This window comes from Colletes latitarsis, chromosome 3, assembly GCF_051014445.1.
Source record: "Colletes latitarsis isolate SP2378_abdomen chromosome 3, iyColLati1, whole genome shotgun sequence".
In the NCBI taxonomy this organism is placed as follows: domain Eukaryota; kingdom Metazoa; phylum Arthropoda; class Insecta; order Hymenoptera; family Colletidae; genus Colletes; species Colletes latitarsis.
Window position 1 is genome coordinate 35,924,845 of NC_135136.1, and position 24,770 is coordinate 35,949,614.

General features: G+C 38.7%; 1 protein-coding gene across 4 annotated transcripts in view; it reads left to right on the top strand.

Moving 5' to 3' along the window:
* The window catches only part of LOC143340232 (uncharacterized), a 150,646-nt gene extending 127,232 nt beyond the window's left edge, over window positions 1-23,414 (top strand). For all 4 annotated transcript variants that reach the window (XM_076761939.1, XM_076761936.1, XM_076761938.1 and 1 more), the window contains exons 18-21: window positions 1,138-1,301; window positions 4,674-4,875; window positions 14,081-14,460; window positions 16,950-23,414. In XM_076761939.1, coding sequence (XP_076618054.1) covers window positions 1,138-1,301; window positions 4,674-4,875; window positions 14,081-14,460; window positions 16,950-17,241 — 1,038 coding nt within the window. In that variant the 3' untranslated portion in view covers window positions 17,242-23,414. The remainder of the gene's footprint in view (window positions 1-1,137; window positions 1,302-4,673; window positions 4,876-14,080; window positions 14,461-16,949) is intronic.
* The last annotated feature ends 1,356 nt before the right edge of the window (window positions 23,415-24,770 follow it).

A 24,770-nucleotide genomic window follows, 5' to 3' on the forward strand; every position in this document is an offset into this window, starting at 1 on the left:
GCTTTTTCTGATAAACGCACGCTTGTTTCGGTCTTGGAGACCCCCGGATTGTCTGGCTTTACATGCTCGATGTCGCGGTAGGTCGCAAGACCGGAACTCCGGTTTGCCCCGAACGTGGATGCTGGAGGAACTGTTACTCCTCTGCTAACAGTCGTTAGCTCTTTCTTTTCATTCAAACTGATGGGACACTTACCCCCTAAAAATTTCAGAAAAATAATCCTCAATCTTTTTTACCGTATGTCAGTTTGGGGCACGGATCGAGTTTCGAAATGGTCGATTAAAACAGAGCTGAAAATTAAAATCAGTATTTTTTTTTTTAAATTGATCCACGAACGGTAAAATTAAGCGTGCCTGATATGTACTTAAATTATCGAGTCTCATTTTTTCTTTTTTATTTCTTTCGAGATTATTTTGCAGAGTTCAAGTGCACTCTTCATCTGAATTGAATTATTTTACTTAACGTTGATTTTTACCAAATTGGTAAATGGAAATCAACTTTCCTTTAAAAAAAATTTTCGAATGACACGTATTAAACAATTATTAGTTTAAACTTGTGGACCCATTAATCCACTCAAGGGTAAAATTAACCTGAAACATAGATAGTAAAATAATGCGTACCTGAAAATGACATTCACTATGTAAATTTTATTTTAATTTAACGGGTTGATACATAGGCATTGCGAAAATTTTTGCTAATTTGCAAGGAAGGATTTTGCTGGGAGTTTCTGGACTAAAATAAATGTGTGTCCAGAAGTCGCCATCACGAGTTGTGCAAAGAAATTGGGAAGCTTGCTCAGCAAAATTCTCGATAAGAAAGAGAAACGTCTCTGCAGTCCTTCAAACGCTGACGAACGTAATCAATTTCTCCCTCGCACGAACGGTCATGTAATTATCGTTTTATTGCGTTCGTTCGTAAAGCGGATGGATTGCTCGCGATCGTTCGCTCGAAAGATAAAATGTTTTTATTCCCTGTTGCAAGACGCATAGTTCGGTTTCTTTGGTCTACCACTGTGACCAGTTTATACATCACTGGGCGCACCCCAAAGCGGGTTCCACCGGCGTTGCCGCAAGAACGAAGCAATTTGTTTGAGTTAGCCGAAGACGGCAACCACTAAAGATGTATATTTAATGTTCTAGGCCGAACTGACTGCGTTGAGGGATCGCAAGGCGGCGATGCTGGCACTGAACGTCTCCACGCACAGACTGATCACCGATCTCGGTAACGCCGCGTCGTTGAACTTCACAGAACTGAAAGACGGCGTCACGGACTTGTACCGCGTCTGGGACGAGACTTTCCAAAAGTAAGTATTTGTTTATTCGATATTCGTCCGTAGAAATGCCCTTTGGAGTACAAGAAATAAATGTAAAATTAAGAGAAACCGATAAGAAAGTATAGAAATCACTGTAATCAAAAGAAGAAGTAACTTATTGTTGCTCGGGAAAGTTGTTATGTAAAATCAGTGTTCGATTTTCTGTTGATCGTATTTTACCACGAAGTAGATTGGACTGTGTATTTAAATTTTTACAGCTTATTAATCAGGTTAATTAAAATTGTGTTAGTCTTGTATAAATAGAGGCTAATGTGCAACCATAACAAACGAAATTTCATAATCATTACCAGCAGAATTAAAAACATTATAATAGAATTATTAGTAATGAAATTATTCGAATAATTTATTTACTAATTGCAGTATTTTAATAAAAATTCTATTAAAAGTATTAAAAACTTTAGACACGTGCAATTTTGAAGATACTAGACTTTTATGCGTAATTGAGCCACTGTTAGAAGCGGCAAGACTTCCCCTTTAAAATGATTTTTTATTTATGTCGATCCGACTTTCCGTTTTGGAGATATCATCGTGTAAAGACAATCGTAATTTTTAAAATTCCGCTACGTCTGACTCTCCGCCTTACGAAAGCCTATTCACACGCATTAAAAATACTAAAAACTTTAGACGCGTGCAGTTCCGAAACTACTAGTATTTTATTAATTATTAAGCCATTGTTAGCGGCGGCAAACCTTCCCCTTTAAAGTGGTTTTTGAATTTTGTCGATCGGACTTTCCGTTTCGGAGATATCGCAATTTATGTAAATGTTAATTTTTCTAATTCGACTATCTCTGTCTTCGTCTAGCGGAGTCGGACCTCCTTGTCGCACGTGCGTGGTGCTGACCTACCCCGCGTACGTGACTCTCGTGACCTAGTTCGGCGTAGTATTTCCAAGAATTTACTACGCACTCTTTACTATCTACGCGCGCGAGATGAATGAACTCGCGCGCGCGCAACAAAACGTAAACAAACTCTATCTTCGAAACTAGCCACCGCATCGATGCGAAACTAAAAATGCTATATCTCCGGAACTAATTACGCTATCGACTCGTACAAACGCTCATTTTAAAGGGCTTTTCATCCTCTATCCGATGACTATACCAACTACTATAATTTATGCTATCTTCTATGTTTATTTTGACATTTATTTTGACGCTCGACTTGAAACAAAAATTATCATATCTCCGGAACTAGTTACGCTATCGACTCGTACAAACGCTCATTTTAAAGGGCTTTTCATCCTCTATCCGATGACTATACCAACTACTATAATTTATGCTACCTTCCAGGTTTATTTTGCAATTTATTTTGTCACTATATGTTCAAGGTAGTTTTAATTTTATTCTGGCGTTAAGTGAACGCGTTAAAAATATCTGGCGTTATCCGAGTTGATAAATTTCTTACCCTCGGTGACCTAATAGAAACGTAACGGTTTCGGAATGGCCAACGAGCGAAGCGTGCGATTAGGGATTAATGACGTTGGCGATTCTTCGTCCTCCACGTCGAGAGAGTTTCCTTTTCCCGTGGAGGGTTATCGAGTTTCGGGCCGCGTGGAATAGCTGGTTTAGGATCATTGACTGACCGTTGGCTGGCCGGCGTGTGACGTTCGGCAAATATTATGAGAGGCAATGAAGCCTCCAAAGCAAACACCGGGAACCCGTGGACACCATAGGTACCGGCAGCGAGGGCTCAGATCTTCAGGATTTGGACCCGTGTCACGGGATTACTAGTTTTAGCTGGGATCGCAAGTTTAATCTCGGATATTTCGAAAGTGTCCGTTGCGCCAAAGAAACGTCCATTTGGACGATTTTACACCATCCTTACCGTATGAAACTTTACTACCTACTACGGTGAACGTTCATTTATTTACATCGATGATTTTTAAATTTAACAAATTACTCATAGGAAATTTACGACTATTTCAATCCAAAGTGTCAGCGTGTCTCGACAGTAAATAACTTGCAAATAAGTGGATTATATTATTCTGCAACCGAGACTAGTTTAACTAAATTTGTTCAAAATTGTTTTCTCATAGAATTGATAATGCAAATAATTACAATGTTTAAAATTTTTTAAATTCATCGAATAACTAATGCAATAAGAAATTGATAGCATACTTGTTGAACGATCTGCAGTAACAGTAGTTTGTTTTATTTTTACACGAGTTGTAGGATTAATGAGACGTTCGTCTTTAATAATACTCGGAAGGAAAAAGTGCAGGCGTGTAGAAGACTGTGTAAGGGTCAAGAAAATCGCGTAGCTTGAAATTGATACGTGCTTCGAGCAAAAAGCACGTCGCGTGCGGGTGCGGTCGCATTTTAATTGCTGTATGAGCACTTGATTCCCCTTGTCTGATAGGGGTTTGTCCCATGCAAAAGGGGTTTACCATTGACCCACTGGGCTTTTGCAAAGGTCGGGTCAACTTCTCCAGCGTTACCCAGATATTTCTATTCTTTGCACGAGCGCGCGCGATTGTTCCGTATAACGTACAAATCGTCCGATGACACGAGACACTTCATTTCTTGTAGGAACGTATCGCAGATTCCATCTTCGATTGGACATTCTGGACCTTGGGAAAGCAACCAGGGATCGAACAGAATCGTCAATTTCGATTTTCATTTAATTAACCGCGTTCCAAGAGACTGAATAATGTTTTCTTCTCGTTGAAAAAGATTGAAAGAAATAGATATTCGAGAGTCTATCGAAACAAATTATTTGTATAATGATTTGGTGTTATTTAGTTAGCTTATTTTGTTATTGTAGAATGAAAGTGATTCTTCGGTGGGACGCCAATGATCAGTCCGCGTGTGAGCCTTGGGGACGTTCGAAACGAGCTCGGATAAACTGTTTTTATTTGCCGATAGCGCCATCGGGGAGATCCACTAATAATTCGACGCCTGGCTGTTTGCCTACAGGCTTTGCCTTCGTTTCCACTTTTTATTACGTTGACCCTGCTGCGATTTTTCCATTCAATTTGGTCCACTGATTCCCAGAATCGGGAAGAACCGATGTTTATCGAGCGTCCTGAATCCATCGAATCGCCAAACATTTATGTGTTTCATTTCCAGTGGTGCACTATATTAGGATTCGAGAAAAAGTGAAATTTCTAAGCCTTCGACCTTAACAATAAACTGTTAGAACTAAATATTGTATAAAATAGCCTCATCAGTATTTCTCTGACTCTAAATTATATAGAAGAAAATAAGATATTTGCCCAGAATTAGAATTGAATGTTCAATAAATTACATAGAAGATTGAAAATAAGATATTTTCCCAGAATTAAAATTGAACGTTTTCGTAAGTTTCGTGGGACATAATACTGAACCATGGTGGTTTATTTTTCAGGGGCAGCCAACAATTGTGCGCTCTACAAGCCGTCCAGCAGTTTAGTATTCGTTTGACGGAGCTACAGTGTGCCTTACGAAGGGACAAGGATACTCTTGCAGTTTTAGACGTAGCCCTTCAAGCAGGAGCTACGTCGGAAGTAGCTTCGTCCGTTCGTCACGTCGCCAGGCTACTGTCCGAGAAACAAGACATCAGTTGTCAGGTAAGACCATTTTCTTCCTACAAAATAAACTTGGACATTTCTGACAGTAAAATACGATCCAAAAATTTCGGTACAATTTTTTATTATCCTGTACGTAAATATTTGAGTGTACCAAGATTCTTGGTGCAACTGAGAATTAAAAAAATGATGCACGCCTAAAAATAATTCAGTAATAAATTGATATACAGTTCACTGTGAATTGTCAACTGTTGTATGGCGCGATTAGGTGTATAGAAATGGCTAGAGAGAATCAAGGGTCGCTAAACGCGTGTCTGCAAAGTGTTTTGCATCGAGATCCACGTCCCAGCGCGGATAATGGGTATCCTCGACTCCACGGTCGGTCCTTTTCATCCCTTTCATGCTTCGATCGAGCCTTTTCTCCTTTATTTCGCTGCTATAATACCTATTACTCCGTCCACGGAACTCTCGCTCTCGCTCTTCTTCCGTTTCACGAGCCACGAACGAGATTGCTTCGGACCTTCCTCGCGCACGAAAGCCATTTGGTAGTTAGATGTGCCAAAGGAACGATCGTTTCTGCGTTTCCCCGTGCCAGATTGGATCAAATATTTCAGCAAAGATGTTAAATAACTGCTTCGATAACCGATTGTTTTCGTAAACACGTTCAAACAATGTCAAAACTGATATCTACTTTTGACAATTAACTTTTTATCGAAAGTAAATTTGCTTTTAAATTTAAGCAACTGCAATTTCTTTTCAATTAAATACTGATTAACTTCGATGGGAAACATTTTTTGGGGACTAATTCGCGCCTCCTCTGTATATTCACAATTTAATTAATAAATGTATATTTAAATGTATTCTCTTTCATGCAATTTTTATTTCGTTGATTATACGCTGTACTTCTCAGATAGAACGTTTGAACGCTGATCGTATAATGAAGATTGTAACACTAATCGTGTCGACTGGCTAAATTGTTTAACCGATATTCCCACGACATCCTTGATTTTCAATCGGTTAGATAGCTGGCAGCAATTATTCAACGTCCTTGGATGGGATAACGGTCCCCGAGGGTATCGCTTGTGTGCATAAAACCATTTCCCCGCTTAGATTGGGCGAGTGGAAGGACTCCCGGGGATATAGCTGTTCTAAGGAAGGCGAGATTATAAGGCGAATCATGTTTATTGGTTCGTCTTCTGCTTCGCGAAAGAAACTTTTTTTTCTGAGCCCCGGTTTTGTTCGAAGAGCCATCTTGACGGCAAGGGATTCCTCCCAGAGGGATCGAACCAAGCACGTTTTGTGACTCGCATAACGAATCCACATTTTGAGAAACGTACGTCCAAAATTGCATCCTTATTTATCAATCGTTAATTAAATGTGTGTTAGTTTGTCAATTCTTGGGCCTCTAAGGCGACTTCAACGACGATAATAAATCGTTATTTTGTCAGAATTGTATGTGAGAAATGATAAAGTATAGGAAAAGAATTATTTTTTAGTAGAAAATAAAATATATAAATATTTTCTAGCCCAGAGGTGTAATTTAAAAGAAAGGCATCCATGTTTCTTTTGCATAATAATTTCTAATAGTAACTCGTGAGTTACTGTATTATATCGTTACTTTATAAAAGCTGCTAGAAATTATTTGAAAAGATTACATAAATTCGACTAAATTAGAAACAAGATCCTCCAGAAAAATTGACAATAAAAATTCATATTTAATAGATGTTACGAAGGAGTCTCTGTGAATAGAGTTTGCAAGATTTACGATGTTTCCTGAAAGGGGTCAGTCGAGTGCAAAGGGTTGAATTGTTTAGAATCGTTCGTCGATTATAATGGCAAGTAAAATTTATAAAGTCGTACGCGAGTAATGTGCTACAGCTCGCCGGAAGGAGCTGCCAGAAGGGGAAAGAAGGGGTCAGATTAGAGGGTACGTTTGACAGATGACACTTGTCGATATCGTGTTTCGGTTAAACGCCATCGCATCCCCCTATTTCCAGCATATCCGTCTTGCATTTGCATATAAAGTAAATCTCCTGGCAAGGTTGCTTTGCGTCGGCTCGCCGCTTTATGGACTTAAGGAGAAAAGTAGCTCGAGGTGAAGCAGGTGGTAGGTTTGTTATCGGGACTTCCGATTGGTCTGGCCCCGTATTCCGCTTGTCAAGGAAACGTGTCCCGCCCGTGACGCGATATTTTCACGTCGACGTTGCTCGTTTTTCCTCCCACGCGATTAGAATAACCACTGATTACGCGCCAACGTCGTGTTTTTTTTATTTTCAAACTCTTCGAAAGTGTCAATATTAGACGAATGGAAAAGGTTTTTGGGAATAACTATTCTTTGAATCGATTTCATTTTATTTTATTAAAACGAGAATACATTGCAGATTATTGAAAACATTGTTCGAACCTAGACATACTAATGAATATGATTATTTGTTCTATTGAAAGCCACTAGAAATTAAAGAAAATACATCGTTATATAAATGTAAATATTTAAAAAAAAAATTCAGAACCTATCAGTTTGGTTTGGAAAATTGTAGGGTGATATTTTTACAGAAACAATGAACAAGATCGATTAAAATACCATTTTAAAATTACACAATCACATTCCAAACAAAATTCTTAAATCGATAAGAGTATATAGTAATCGTAGAAATTATCGAAACACTGAAATGACATTTGACGTCAATATTATAATTAATAATTTTTTCCCCCGCTTTAAATTGAAGTTCTTCAAATTAACTAAAAATAAAATAAAACTCACTGAACCTAATTTCTAATAAATTTTTAAATCAATAAGACTAAATAGTAATCGTAGAAATGATCGAAACACTGAAATGACATTTGACGTCACTATTATAATTAATAATTTTTCTCCCCATATAAAAGAGGACTCACTTCTGCATAGTATCGTTTTAAAACAACGACGAGTGTCTCCAAATAAAAATAAAATAAAATTCATCAAACCCAACTTTCAATAAATTAAAAATGCCCATGTGTCGGATAATCGTCGTCGAAAGGGGGTAGTAACGGTGAAAACGACTCGGAAAAATACTCCGGCTCGCTTGAGGGATTAATTCGGTAGTCGTGGAAGATTAAGTTGGCGTGTAACGAGCGGATGATTGCGACGCAGCGCGGGTACCGTTCGCGAGAGGAAGAGGAGAACGTTGTCGCGAGGCAAACAGTCGTCGTCGTCGCAACTTCCAATTGTAGCCGCGCTTATTTCGCCTGTCGGGAAGACGTATGGCTCGCGACACGATATTTTTACCCTAACAAAAGGTAAGAGCGGCGCCTGGAGCAGCGAACCAACCCCTCCGTTCGTTTCCTCAGCCCAGCCCAGGCGTTTCCTCGCGAGTTTCTTTCGCGACTCGGCTCGAACCGTATTCAAAGTCCCGTCAAGAAGGAACAATCCCGCGGTGCTCTCGGTTTCGTCGATCTACAACACTCGGGGGGATAATTTCATGCACTCGGCATTACATCTTTCTTTCTCCTCTCCTACGATACCGCGACCCTTTAACCGAGCAGCGAACGAAGGAACTGGCTCCTCTTCGTTTCGACAAAGTGCTCGACATTACGACCTTTCCACCTTCCCTTTTTCTCCGTGCTCTGCTCCTTCGTGACTCGAAACCGAGAGAAATAGATAATGGGAGGAGGAATTCCGATTGGGAGCGATAAAACCAGCGTAGGGGGTGGCTCGCGGTGATATGGAACGGTAATAGTCACCGTCGACATTTTGTGTTTGGTTCGACGTATAAAAGGAGAGGGTTAAAGGCTCGTAACTTTGGATTATTACATTTTTCGCAAATTTTAGTTGTTGTGCAATGATTCTTAAAATGAACATTTTGAAATGCGATACCAACAGATGTCGAATCAACTTCATTGTAATTATTTATTTTAATTTAATTTGAATTTAATACATCTGATGGTACATACACATTCATCGTATGCTATTATATTATTAAATTGTTAAATAATTCAACGTGGTGAGGACCATATTTTTAAGAATATCTCTCTAGAGATGTGCTGTGATCTTTAAATGCTCAAAGCATAGAAACATTGTTGAAATTACGAGCTTCGAATTAATATTTTCAAATATGAAATAGAGAATTTCAACGTTGTGTTATATTTTTTGTAATTTATTATTTATGCACGTATTCAAATTATAACCACATTTTCGAGAATATTTTTCTAGACTTAATAAACTGTGATCTTCAAATGGTCAAAACATAGTCTTTCACGTCTCACTGACTACAAAGGGAAACCCCCCAATTTGGGAGGAATAGAAATGTTCAACTTACAAATCACCAATTCATGTTAGGAATCATATACATAGTTCCAGAATCGTTACATAAAATTGCCCAGTTTGATGTGCATCGAATATCTGATTTCACGAGCGTTTAGACCCATTTATTTTTAATAACTAGCTGGAAATGTAGAAAGGTTCGACGCGTCCTCGTAGGTCGTTTTAAACGAACGAGCAATACCAGCACGGAATGGCCATTCGTTTCGCGGCAAACGACGTTCAGTCTGCATATTTAATCGACAGCATTGTTCCGCGAACGCGATCGAGAGTAACCTCTTCGCCGGCGAACATTAAATTCCGAGCCGCGATCGTGGCCGCGAGAAATCCATAAATTTTGATAGGCGTTAAATAAAATATTAGCAGTCCGGGCTGGAGGAACCGTGGAGGGCGAGAGACGAGTTTTAGGATCGCGTACGGGTCAAAGTCGCCGTCGCGGGGGCGGAGGGGTTGGCTACCACGGAGGCCAGCAACTCCCTGGGGAGCATGGATCGTTAATCGCCCGAACGATTCCCTTTCGGCTCACGTACGGGAATGGCCCGTGGAATCAGCGTAAAAATACAAATTTAATATCACCGTCCGTGGAGCGATCCAGTCGTGGCCTCAGGATACACCGTTGTCGACGAGCCGAACTTTCTACGTGGACCAGAAGCTTAAGGGACACGGCCTTGCGGTCGCCCCCGTTGATTAGCGCTTCCGGTAGTCGCGTAAAAAGTCGGACGTGTCCGTCGTGATGTTTGCTCGTACGTTGTCCGGGACCATTCGCTCGTTATCGCTCGCCCGCGACACCTCTGTTTATACGGGGCAGGAATCGCTCGAGAAATCTCGAATTGTCAGTGTTTTGCGTGGTCTCTTAGTCATGGTTTCCGGTACCATCGAACTCTAATTGGATTCGACTGATTTGCCTGTAGTAAACAGTAAGTGTTTATTATTTTTCTTTTTTTTTTTTTTTTTTGAGAGAGAGAGTTGTACTATTTATCATATTTATTATTTCATCCAAGGTCGATAAAACGTAATGAAAAAAATATATTTGTGTCTTGAAATGTTAGAGAATATATGTGGAAAGTGGCGAAAAGGTTCATCAAGGTCTTCTGTTATAAAAAAATTGTCAAATATCACCTCGTTTTAACATTTTACATGAGTCTCTGATCTTCTACTGTAAAATGCGTTTTGTTTATGTTCTCTTTAGCATTTTTTTTTATGGAGAAACTATGCAATTTCTTGCATCGATGTTTCGTGTATATATTTGTTACTCTTTCGGTAATATTCATAAATTTTTCCAACGAAAAATAATCAAAATCAGTGGCAATACAGAGTTTCGAAAAAGTGTTCTAATGGCGTCCATGATTCCAGCTATTCTGTTTGTTCAAGTCAGAAAAATGAAAAAGATTCTTAATTAGTATTAAAAGGATATAAAAAAGTTGAAAGCATTCTGAAGTTGAAATATATTTCTAAGATTATATCCTTTAAGAAAATACAAAACAAAAATTGAATTTTTTGGCTGTTTATAGTAGAAGACCCCCTCAAGTCTTTTCAAAACACTGTTGAAATTACGAGGTTCAAATTAGTATTTTGAAATACAAAATAGAGAATTTCAATTTCAAAATACCTATGCTCCTCCTTTGTCCGTCGTTTCGTAATATTTGTTACAAATTATACAATTTCATTCTTGACCTGTTATCGTATCACAGTTCGCGTGTTCTCTATCTGCTTGCCCTTTAGGCTATTGCATTAGTTTCATTCCCGTCGCCAAGTCCTAATTATACGTCGCGATCGAATTAGACTTGTCTAAGTATAAGGTAGGATAGAAATAATTCGTAGGTAGATAGACTGTCACACCGCTGACATACAGATCGCGCATTTATTTTTCGCGAATCGATGCTACCCCTTTGCGCATCGAGATCGTTACAGAATTCTATAAAACTTGACGCACAGACGGAACAATCAAATATTTATTTTAGAACACGATTTGAGTTGACTACAGTGGCTACGTTTAATTTGAGAGAATTTTCAATAGGTTCAAATTTCGTCTAGAAGCTCCAGGGTAGTTTACACCCCTTGAAAATATACTCAGATATTTTTCAATATCCCATTTGTGTGCCAAGCTTCTAATTTTGTACTAATAATTTTTTTTATACGATTTCAATGAACCCTCTGATTTCGATGAAATTTAGGGAAGAGACAGTTCATTATATTGGGGGTTTCAGAAACCAATCAGTGCAAGTCCATTAACCTTAAAATTGAAATAAATTAGAAAAATAGCAGTACTATTAATAATTGTGATATTCGAAAATAAAATAAAATCTCTGCCAGAGTAATACAGTATACTAACAATAATGAAAATTACAATTTTTAGTATAAGATGACACAGAAATGAACTTGACTGGAAACAGAAAAAAAATACTTGACATTTCTTGAAAGAACAAACACAAAAATTCGAATGTTCCAACCTGTTAGTAATGTTAATCTTCGTAACCCTCTTTCCTTAAAAATTGTCCGTCCCAGACGAACGGAAATTAAAATGTCAATCCTAGTGGACCTCCAAAAATTGATTTCCTCCAAGATCAAGGCGAGAAAGACTATTCCGTGCGATTTGGATTTATTTTTGATACGCGAAATCGTCCCCCGCGTGGCCACGATTACTATTGCGTTCTCAAGGTTACCCCGGATCTCGCGTTACAGGGCGGCCAGGCCGGAAATAAGGAATTCTCGCAGTTTTCTTCTACGTGATTGGTCCTTCGGGCAATGTGGATTCTGACTCGACTCACTTCGTACCTACTATCCGTTATACAAGAGTATACCGACTTATATATATAGGTTAGGTTGAAGGTTGCTACTTGGTATGCGGATCGCGCTTTTCATTACCGGAGGCTCTCCATCCCCCTCCGTCTCCGCCGCTGCAACAGCCTAAACCAACCCTCTCCTTCTTCCTCGCCCCGTTTCTCGTTCGCCTTCTACCCTCTGCCCCTCCTTACCACCCCTCGCCTCCTGGTTTCGTCCTCTTCTCGCAATACTCCGCACCCTGCTACCACTTTTTTACTATTACCACTGCTGTCTGGTATCAGCGTTTCGTGTCGCGGCCTCGTGTCCCTTTTTCCGTCGTCTCCACGTTTCTTTCTTTTGTTAACAGGGGGGGCAAAAGTTCATATCGAGCCCCGAAACTGTTACGTGACGCTGGCCATCGGGGATTGTTTTTGGGAACACGTCGTAGACGACTGGTGTTTTGTGGAAGTCACGGAATTAAAAATGGGGTGATTTTATACCAAATTTGTTCGTTTTCTACAGAATCAATATACAAAGTAAATATAACATGCAATTTTCTTGTTAGAGTGCACAAATTTATTAGGGGTTGAAATTAATCCCCGAGAATTTAGCTAAAAGTTAATTGTGAATTTCTTTTCGAAAACAATATTCTTTTCGTCGAAGACACCAGGAAGCAAGATAAACATTTTAATTTTCGGAACACGGGTATTTTACGTTTCGAAGCAACGCGAACGATTTATGTCCTTCCGGAACGCGAGTTGCTTCTTCGCCCTATCAGTCCTAGGGTTAAAAGTAATCGTTGAAAGAAGGAGCGTGACCTGTATCCTTCCCAAGATTTATCGTTTCTAGAGCGGAAAGAAATGATATATTTCGACCCTGATAAACTTTCGTCCAAAGAAAATTTCTAACGACGAATAAAAGATAAACAAGTATACGTCAAATGAAATTGAAAACTTAACTATTCGATCAAATGAACGAATGTCTTATTGATTATCTAAAACATTTAAATAGGCTGATATAAAATGGTATATGTCTACTATTTGACACTGAACGCTTCTGGATCATGCTCCTTTCTTTCACTTTCCTCCATCCACCCCTTCTTCCTCCCTATAATCGTCTTATATGCCTTCCTGTTGCCCGGCGGCAGTAACCAACACTGGATTACGCAATATTCGATATCGTATTCTCTCGGGATGTATTTATACCTATCAGCATCCCGTGATCTAATCAGGAGCGCGGCTTAAGTACATCCTTTCATTTCCTACATAATCGATCGCGAGATCTTAGGCGCTCTAAACCGAACCATTTTGTTTTTCGCGCGAATCCATTCTATTGGTTCCTTCACCATGCTTCAATATTTACGAAAATTATATTAAGTCTCGGTATCAATTTTATTTTTTTCTATGAATATTTCTATATTATATTATGTTTATGTATAATAAGAAGTTATATTTTCTCTTTTACACTAATGGGTGCTTTTATTAAAGGAGATTTTCTCTTATTAATAAACGAATAATTCTGCAACATTTATTGCTTGTCATATAAAATTTTATTCTGATTCAATCTTGTAATTAATATATTATTGTAGGATTAACGAAGAGAATTATATTTGGGACAAATAATATAATTGCAAGAATGAACAGTTTAAATCACACTGGATACAAATTGTTAATATTACTTATTTTTTATCGACAATAAAAATTGTTTTGCTGTCTCCAGTTATCCAGTTATATACATTCGCCCTTTTTGCACATAAATTAACATTAAATAAAGTTACATCGTAGCACAAATATAGAGTACAAATCTCCTATATTATACAACAGGGATTCACATAATCTTTCTATATATTTATAATCGACATATAACTATATTACAACCGAAGAAAATTTCTTCCTGACTATTTAACACTAGAACTAATAACACTTATGGTATATTGTACTGTAAAGTACAGTAAATTTTCAAAAATCCAATCAACTAAATTTCTTACAATTTTTATTAGAAATCATTTTGACCATTTCGATAGTTCTAGCGTTGATCGAAACTAATATCGTGAACCTTGGAGCAGAAAGTCCGATGGACACGTTGTAGAATAACCTTTCTGAAAGTATCCAAAAGGGAAGAGCAAAAAAGTGTTCTCCCACCATCGAGGAGCAGTCAAAGTCACGAGACTCGGTGTTCTTGTTTCAGAACGGGACGGTGCTGAAAGACGCGACCACGGAGGAGGTGAGCGGCGTCGCGACGACGAAATTCGTGGACGCCTCGGCGACCAGTCTGACGCAGGAAGGTGGTTCGTTGTCCGACAGCGGGATCTCCGACAGCGGAAGCGAGCAGGAACTGAGCGCACGGGAGCGACGACTGGCCGCCCTTCGACGGCTGACGCGTAGTTTGGAGAGCCAATTGGCCCCAGGAAGCGAGGCCCTCACGGAACTTTGGAAGAGAGTCGACGACGCCGAAACGGAGCTACGCGATCTGCAGAAACAGTGTCGAGAGTTAATTGTGCGCACCGCCGCCAGCGTCGAGGCGAGGGCTGCCAAACGGACGAGCAGCCAGGTCCACCATTTCGCCGAGTGAGTATTTTCTAGTCTTAAAAAGTAGTAATAGAAACTCGAATTTGTGAGTGTTCTTGCTGAGTCGTTCCAACGTTTCGTCAAAAATGTGTTACCTTGATTTTGGTACGAACTATAACGACTATCGTAAATTTTAATGTTTTGATTGATTAGAAAAGAAGATTCAAAGACTTTTTTAAATTAAAAAAAATAAGTTTAGGTAGAGGATATAATTTTTCTTCGAGAAAATGTGAAAGAAAAGATTTAATTTTTTTTAAGGGTTTTGGAAACAAAATACCCCTTTAATACTTTGACTGTCATTTAAAATTAATTCTCAAGTCGAGATATTAATTAAAATAAATTTGGATAGGATTTGTGAATTTTACAATGTTTCAAAAGCAAAATTTCAGTCCTGTAGAATATCACATGGTTTTGATTTGACAGTGAACGTATCAAGGCGTAGTTATCGCAGTTAAAATTAGGTATTTTTCGATCGTTTCCAATAAAAGCATTGCAAACCGTGTAACGCGCGCAGAAATACTTTCGGGGTAAACGTACGGAAGCGCAGTTTTTAATTTATTCAGGCGTCTGAAGACGCCAGGACTTGAGAGGGAATAAAGAACGACCTTCTCGGCTCGCATTCCATTTGCATAACGTCGAAATGAGAAGCAAAGAATGAAGGCGTCTATTTAGACGCGGGGACAAGAGCTCGTTCGTTCATAGTTCTACTCCCATAACGCGTCCACTCATTTGAATATAAGAAGTTGGCTTGTGAATGAATGCTCCTTGACGCTGTCGTGTCTATCCACCGAAAAAAACCGCGTTAAGATCTCCGTACTGCAGCTTCCCCGTTAAATGTTCGAAATTAATCCTTTCCCGACCTAGCGAATTTACGTTTCTCTTCGAAATACTTTAATTCAAGCTATCAGATTCGTTCGTAGCCGGATTAATATTTACAGGAGCAGAAAATTGAGATCAGAAGCCAGAATGTGGTCTTAAAACGTGCGTTCCCTGTTTTACTTTCTTCCCCTAGCGGATTCGTTTCGTGACCTGCTCTTTCAATCGCAATTGCTCCCGAATTCCCATTATCACCGGGGCCACCTTATTTAACTTTGTTTGAAGGATGTTTTTTATAGTCGCGTTTAATCACTGCTCGTCGTCGACGGTAATAGGTTTAGTTTTCGCGGGCATAGAACCGCCGTCAGCCATATTGCGTCATAAAAGAAGCTGTAAAAACTCGTCGACCCTTTTTCTTCGCGTCCCACGGTGCCGTGTATTTCTCTTCTCTTCCGTTTCACTCCTAGAAACGTATCTAGCTTCGTTCGAAATGAACATCCATCATATTCGAACGAATAAAGATACGTTTGTGTCTCGGGGTAAGTTAACCCTTTGCACTCGGAGACTTTTCTTCGACCACCTACTACTAACTCAAGCACACTTTCTTACGAAATAGATAGTAAATATTGTACTTGAAACAAATATACGAACAATATAATTATACAAACGAATTTAAAACACACTGAGCACACAATCTTTTTACACAAATTAATATTATATAATTGCTTTAAAACACTAATATCGTTGTTTCCTCAGAGGGTACATCGAAATTCTTTGCTGGATGTTCCTTCGAAGGGGTAACCGAGTGCAAAGGGTTGACAGAAATTTGTAGAACTAGGTTTTTCTTAAAATTAATATAGTTACAAATGTCAACAGATAGTAAACAGAAAGTTCTAAGACGAACCTTGATTATCCACAAAACTTACGTTTTACTCGTTTCCTGGTCCTTCACCCGTGGGATACCATAAATTAATTTGCTTCGTTACGGAGACACGCCTTCAAGTTTTAGAACAACGGGAAGTTTTGTGATTAGTCTGTTTCAGGATTAATTTAATCTCAGAATTAATCTAGAACCCTGAAATTTACCAAGACTGTACAAATAATTTCAATGACAATGTGTGCACTGGTTTTCAATTGTCGAGGAACAAAGTTTCGATTTCGTGGACAATTTTAGCTGTTGGTTCTCGTCATGTGGTAATTAGGGGTGTACGAGATCTTGAAAGTATCGAGATCGAGACGAGACGTTGGCTTAATGGTATCCAGAATAGCTTTTATAAAATCGAGATCCATATGACTCGTTTACGAAGAAGAGGTCGAAGGGTTTGTTTCTTCCAAGTTATACAGTATAATATTGGAAGATTTATGTTCAATACAGAAAAATTAGCACTTTTCATGGTAAATTCTAAATAAATTACATATGATATTTATTTCTTACAAAATGCAGTTATCATTCATTTAAACTCTTCGAATTTTCGAGATTTTCGATACGTTTGAGATTCTTTCCTTCGAGAATCCGAAAATTTTCGAAATTCTCGATTAACAAGATACCATCGAGGACTCGTCGCGTCTCAAACGTCGAGATCTCGATATTCTCGAAAGCATAAGTTAGATATCCCTTCTAGAAATCAGTCGTTGGATTATTAACCAGGATTTTTCTTTGCCCGTGTGTGCAGCAAGCGCAAAAAGGCCAGTTCCACGGAGATGGGGAAAGAGGGGTCGGAGCAGATCGTGGCGATCGCGACGAAGGGCGGCGCGACCGACGGCGGGGACCCGGACAACGAGCCAGGGTTGTCTCACAGTTGGGTCTGGCGCATCCTGAGGACAGCATTGTCCTTTCAGCTGGCCCTGGTCGCCCTGCTCTATGCCGCCTATCTCCTCGAGCCTCATTGCTGCGAGGCCACCAACACTCTGAATCTGTCTCTCACCCCTCAGCTGCGCTACGTTAGGGGACCGCCGCCGGTGTGAAAACGTCGCGACGCGTCGCGAAATTTGGTAAATCTTTGGCGGGCAGCATCCTGCGCGCCGAAACACGAGAGGAGCGAACGTTCAAGTGAACAGATCGATCCCTCAGTCACCGAACGCTCGTAGGCCACGAGGAGAGTGCACGATTTTCAAAAAAAAAAGAAAAAATTGCCGAATGGAGCCACGAAACGCCGCCAACGTGCTCGCAATCGCCAACGAAAGCACGATCGTTTTATTCAGTACTCGAACGACAGAGTTTTGTTGTATTTTTCGTACCGATTTCTCGCTTCGAACGCCTTACGAACCGCTGATACGCGATTTAGCGCGAAACGATCGATGGAGTGGTTTTGCAACGTTTGGGGGTAGCAAAATATATAGGAAATCGTCCACGAGTGGCGCGTAAATTATACCCTTATCCCAACATTTCTCTTTCGTGTCTCTGACTAGCTAATAGCTGAAAAGAAAAGAATTTTTCTTATTTGGTCTCATAGTTTCGGTTTGAGCTACTAGTAAAGATCAAATTTCAGGTTCTCTCGTTTATAAGTGAGACTTTCGTCGGTCAATTTTTTTTTTATTCAAGTTTGGTACATTGCACAGAATTATATTACGAAAACTAGAATTTTTAATTTTATATTTTTATACGTATGACTGAAATTCTCGACGAACTATTAACCCCTTGACGTACGATTTAATTTCAGATAATTTTTCAAACTTATACTGTTTAATTTTGTTTAAATTTGTTCGTACATGGCCACGAAAAGGAATTTATTTTACGAATACCTCGTGAATATAAAAATGTGTTGATTTTAATAAAACTTTGGTAACGAGCGAGTTGCCTCGTGATTGTGAAACTTGACATCAAGAAGGCAAAGGGTTAAGCTTGAAATTGAATTAATCGTACAGTACCACGACATATACATCGACAGTGTATTGTAACAGTCGTGTTGGTTTTGCTATTTTCCAAGGAAAAATAATAATCTTGAACTATTTGGAACCGGGGATCATAATATCAAAAATAGATGCAGCACTCCAGAACTAACACTTCTATTCACTTTGTTCTATTATTCTCATAATATCTGACACTCTGTTCTCGTATTTCAGGGTTTCGTAAGGCGTCCACTGTCTGCATAATTCTACACAACGGAATTAACATAATTCTGACCACGTTTCCGAAGAACATTTAAAATATTAATATTTCTCACATGTGTTTCTTCGCGTTTCAAAGCACAAACTATTTCTATACATTTCGTTACATTTACTCCTATATTTTTACACTACATTTCCGTGACTTTCCTTTGAACTTTTATAGCACCGTTGGCGCGATCGTAACCCGGTGGTACACTGCCAGTAGAATTTTCGAGAATTCGTCGATCGCACATGCTCAAAAGTAGCGACGAAATTTCCGGGTTTTCTTTTTTCCTGCCAAAATGTTGAACGTGCGCTCGCTTGTAAAAGTAGCAAAAAAAAAACAAAAATTGAAAGTGAGAAATCGCCCCAGTGACTGAGGACAATGAGCACTACGTCAAAAAAGAAAAAAAGAAAAACGTGTAAACGACGCAGAAGTAAACGCAAAAATGCGTTGTTTCTTTTTTATATATATATACGTTTTTACGAGATAATATTTATGAGCGCAGAATCGTAGAAGCGACGAGCGGTAAGTATAGTTCGTACTTGCATTACCTGCTGTATCACGTGTGTTCGCGAACGAGCGAACGAAGACGAAGCCACGCGCGAATATAATTCGATCTTCGAACGAAACGATACCGGGTACCTCGATTTAACTTGGAAACTCCGTTCCTCGCTAGGAACAATAGGAGAATATCAAGAGATAAGGTTAACAAAGTATTTATAAAGAGGAAACTTTATCTTTTATTTTTCACCGTGAATTTTTTCAAACGAGACGCACGACTACGAATATAATTTATTTTCGCGATGTTCACGAGGTATACCGGTGTTCGAAGCAGCGAACGCGACGGCACTTTTTGTTATATAGTATAAATATTTATTTATATATGTTGCAAGTTAAATATTATATACATATCTGTATTATTGTTCGTAATTTAACGTCGAGAGGAGACATTTATATTTTCTCTCCAAGAGAAACGGACCAGATAGATAACTTCAAAGTTTTTTCGTTCGAAAAACTATATATATATATATATATGCATGCGATGTCAAATGACATTTTAATACCATCATTTTGTTGTTTTCAGTGATTTTGTTTGTTTTTTTTTTTTTTAAAGATTGCAGTTTGCAATGGTTGAGTTGCGTCAAGTACGATGGAACTTTATTTGATAAAATTCTGCAACGAGCTTATTATTATTAAATAATACAGTTGGTCTCATACTTCGACAAGGTACTTACAGCCTCGTACCTGTAAGCTCGAAAAAATAAAAATAGTACTTGATGCTCAATTAAAGTCTCACGCGGAAAATGGAGTTCCGTCGTGAGAAAGATCTTCGAGTTTTCTTTTTGGCCCTTGCTTTGATTTTGCACGAGGGAAAATCAAAAGGAAACTTGAATTCCATCCGACGAATACGAATTTGTAGAATCGTTTCGTCGAAATGCCAGAAAATGGTGTTCGAAACGACACATACGCGAAGTACCGCGATATCTGTTTGAAGTTCCTATCGAATTTCACAACTTCATCCGTTTTACTAACGCGTCGAACGACTCGAGCGTCGAGCGTGCATAATATTTATTCCTCATGAGCTTGATGGAAACTACGAACATTCAATTTATCCCATTCTATTTGACAACGTCGACGAAAGAATCGGAAGTTCGATGAACAGTACGAAGAGATCGTGCGAGCAAAGTGTACTGCTCAGAATGAAAGAGAAAATGAAAGTAAAAATGTACATTGCACGTGAAGCGAATGATCTTCGCTTAGAGGGTGGTTTTATAACGAACGTTCGAAGCTGAACGATACGAACGAAAAAATGTTCTCTGGTACCTGCCATTCGAGCAACCGGAACAGTTAGAATTTGATAAATCGTGTCCTAACGAAACAACGAAACGCTAAGGAATGATTTTTATACATATTGCTTCTAGTTAGTGCTTGAAGAATTTTTACTTGTATAGTCGTTTTTGTGAGACGTAAGATCCAATAGTATAATGCAATATTTCTATCAGAGTTGTGAATAATTGTGAATTTCGTATTTTTCTCGAATCACTTTTTCAGCGTTGCTTAATATCGTTTAGTCGGGGGTGCGCGGATATTTGACAATTTCAACAACAATTTGCAATCTTGAAAATCTTTTTTCGACATATTACTAGTTTAGATTTAATCTATATTTTGAAGAAACAACTTTGTGTGATCATATTTACTGTTACAGTCCTGTGTGAACGTTTGATCGAGCTTCAGAAATTTTATAATAAAAAGTGTCAAATACCTGCAAACACCCACGTGTTGTGTAACGTGTATAGGCTTGTATAAAACACACTGAGGATTTTTGTACGATTATCGACGATGCTAGGTAAATTTTAGACACGGTGACGACCACGATGGTGGTTTTCCAAACGAGGAATCATCGATAATAGTAAGGTTGTGCACGTGTTCGATTATACAGTTTTCATAGACTTCCAATTCGTTTATTGAGTGAATTAATGTTTGCTTGATTTAAAGATTCGGGCAGTGAACAGTTATCGGTGATAAGGAGAACGAATACTGGGTATCGAAGTTTATTTTTCTATATCGTAGAGAACATTATTTTTGCATATTAATAGTATTTCGTTTCACTGCCTATAAGATAGGAATAGTAAAGAAAAAAAAAAGAAATCTAGAAAAAAGATTTGTACGAATATAGATTTATTGCTTTGTATTATAGTTGTTAAAGAAGCGTTTACAACGACGAGAATAACCGAGAATCTACATCGAATTCAAAACGATTTTATCTTTTTCTATCACGTTTTTAACGATTCAACAGTTTTTACAGAATGCACAGCGATACGTTATTTAATATTTGTAAAAGTTTAACTGCGTGTCTCTATACTTGAAAAGAACTAGAGTAAACGCGAGGCGATGATCAGAAATGTAAATAAACGCGTTTGAGAAAGTTAGCGAATCGCACTGTAAGTTCGAATAGTATTTTTTCTAAGTAAAAAAAGGAAAAAAAAAGAGAAACAGAACTTTGTTAATTTTCGTAGTGGACGAACGAAATTAAAGAAGTCTATTTTGTGAGGTATTTTGTAAGGGAAGGGGATCGTAGGCGATAGGAAGCATATTCGTTCAATTTTAATCATAGAGCTAACACAATCATTTTGTGAAACGCGATGGCCGCTGGATTTTTCGATAGGACGGAAATATTTCGATGAAAGTTTCGATCTTCTTTGCTTATCGGGGAACAAGCGACGTCACAGTCGGTTGCGTCGAATTCGATTGGCCGTCGAAGGTCACCCAGTAAATCCTCCCACCCACGCTGTCTGTGGTGTCGTTGTTAATAGTGGGGGGGGGGAGACGGCCTCGAGCGGCCAGTCGATCCCGACGCGTCGACAAAACTTTATTTGGAGAAACGGACGAACGTTTCGCCGGAGTTTAGAGGGCTTAGACATTTGCACGATGCTTACTGTGTAAGCGTACGCGTTTTAGGAGCGTGTTATTGTGCTTAGCGTCGACAAACCACGCGTCGAGACGCCTCACGCCACTCGTAGAATGCACAACGCGTCTCGCAGAGTTGCGTTTTATATTCCCGGAGACACTGTACGTGTTTCGAGGCGCTTCGAACAAACATCGAGCGAATCGAATTCGAAGAGTGTTCGCGATATCGACGTCGAACCGATATCTTTGTGAGAGAAAAAGGAAAAAGGCGATTGAAAAAAAAAGATATGAATGTGGGGTGAAGGAGAGATCGCGTCGATCCGCGGATCGATACGAATCGTAAAGGGTTGGCTTCCTGTTGACCCTTCGACACTGTACTTACGTGTTTTTGATCGCGACAAGTGGTGACGATACATTACACGTACACATGCACACACACACAGACACACACATGCAACTGACAGATTATAAAACTTAAGAATCGACTATATTGCCTGCATAATGGTTTTTTTTATCACACAGATCGATAGGATCGAACGGACTTCATTGAGATCTACAAAACGATGACTCAGTTTCAGAGTCGATCGCGTTAAAGAGAGAACTTAAAAAGGGCGAAAGGGAGCGCTTTTTTTTGGTGGAAAATGAACCACGTGTGAAATAGAATTTTTTAATTCTTTCTCTGTTTCGAAATGTTGAATATTCTAGACTCTGGGCCTGTTTAAAAAAAAAAGACATGTCTTTTGACCACTGTGTGCCTCTGGTATTTTTTCAGTTTAGTTCTTGAATTAATTTCACAACTTTCCTATCAATAGAATGGGTTTTAAAATATCAGTTTGAATTTTGTATCATTTGCCTTAAACCACGTGCGTCTAGCATTCCTTTAATTTAGTTCCTGAATTAATTTCTCACAAAATTACCTACGAAAGTTAACGATATTATGTATCTGACGTTTCTGAAATTATCTTGAATAAAATAATTTTAAATCTAAAAATCTCGAGACACTAAGAATTGCTTGCACGAGATTCTAGATTCGGAGTAAAGTTATTGCAATAGTTGGTTGAGAAAAAGCGCTCCGTTTTCGCCGTCATAGTGCTAGAGCATTATCATGCACCTTGCAGGATCTGTCGCGCAACGCGTTATGCGAAAGAATCGTTTCGATAGGACGTTGCGCGTCACGTTCCACGGTTTTAAGTCCTCGGTTCATCGAGTTTACGTTTTGCAATCGGTATGACCGTAGCTCATCCCGTTGGGCGGTGAGAAACGTTTGAATGGGAAAACTTGGAATCGACGAACACGAGGCCTTTGCCTCGCCTGCTTCATTTACCTATGATAATGTGTATAAAGTACCTGAGAAATCAAAATATTACTTATATACAGTAACGAGAAGGATTCTTTTGTCTCCGTTCCGCCCGTGTTTTAATCCGTAGCGTTTGATCACGCCCTGTAATCGTAACGATCGTGTCGTGCTTGTACCAAGCTTTTGATTTGTCGCGAAATGTATTCACGTGCGTTGCTATTTAGCAGCTACTTAGATATACGTTGCATGCGGTTTTTATTTTTAACGAAAATTATCATGTAAGGCGGTATGTAAACGTATTTGCTATGTATTGGGGGAAAAAAGAAAAAAAGAAAAAGAAAGGTACATTTAGGTTTGCAGATATTTTTACGGCAGGCCCACGGTTTCCAGTGAATTTCACGATGGATCTCGCGTAATTCGTACGCGATTATGGATGGTCGGTTCTTCTGCACGTTGGTGTGCAGACTTTTTAAAGAAATCGTGGGCCATTTTGCGACAAAGCTATCGGAACGTATTTCCTCGAGAGTACGATGCCTGTTTGTATTAGTATGCTTAAAAAGTGCAAGCGAAATTAACCCTCTGCGAGCCACTTTTAGTATTACAAATCAGTATATATTTTTTCTTTTTCTGTTTACATCGATCCAAGTATTTCTTTTTTTTTTGTTGCTTCACGATTTTTCGTGAGTTTCGTATTATTATCGCGAGAAAACGAGTCGGTTCGCAGAGGTTTGAACTTGATTGTATCGGTAAGGTTTTTGTTCGAACTCCTTGAAGACGCGATTGAGGTTTGAGTAGCGAGTATGCTTTACGTTTTATTTTACAATTAGGCGCCGTAATATAGGACGTAAATTTTATTGCATGACGATTGATCCAACTCGTATTAATTTTTTTTTTTTTTTTTTTGTTCAATATTACTTTTAAAACTGATGGATTTTCCCAGTGGTTTGTTCTGCCGTTTAATTTTGTAAATTTTGCGTCAATTACCGCGCCGAATGGATTGTTTTACCGCGAAGAAACGCGTTCGTTTAAGTTCCATTAGTTTTTTTTTTTTTTTAGTTTCTTATAATATTTTTAACGATTTTTTAAAAAGATCACTATTACGTTTAGTTTAATTTCGAACGTGTTTCCATACGGTTCAGCTTTTCATCCCTTTTAATATACTTATCGTTAATTTTATTTGCTCAGACTCGTGCGATTTTGCCATTTCACGATGCGCCCCATTTCGGATTTACGCTCCCATTCGCATAAAATTTCATGTCATCGAATCATCCATTCACGTATCATTGCGTCTATAATATTGTATACTTATATCCGAACAGTACCGATAATATTTTCTACGATTACGGAGTATTCTAGTGTATTTTGGCACTATGGAAAAATAAATTACAGTTTTGGACAACGCTCTGTCTGCTATCATTCGACCGTGATCCCAATTTTCTTCGTTTCACAGACTCTGCGCCGATTTCGACACCTGCTGTTCGTAAGAAAACTCTAATATTTGACAATAATTAGAGATTATAAATTTTTACCCAGCTGGTCGTTTCAATTAATTAAATATATAGGATGCTTGGCCCGTGCTGGAAAAAATTTTAATAGGAAATTCTAGAGGCCATAATAAGACGAAAATCAAGAACATCAATTTGTTGATTGAAGCTTCGATAAAAAGTTATTAAAAATCATCCACGGAAAAATTATTTT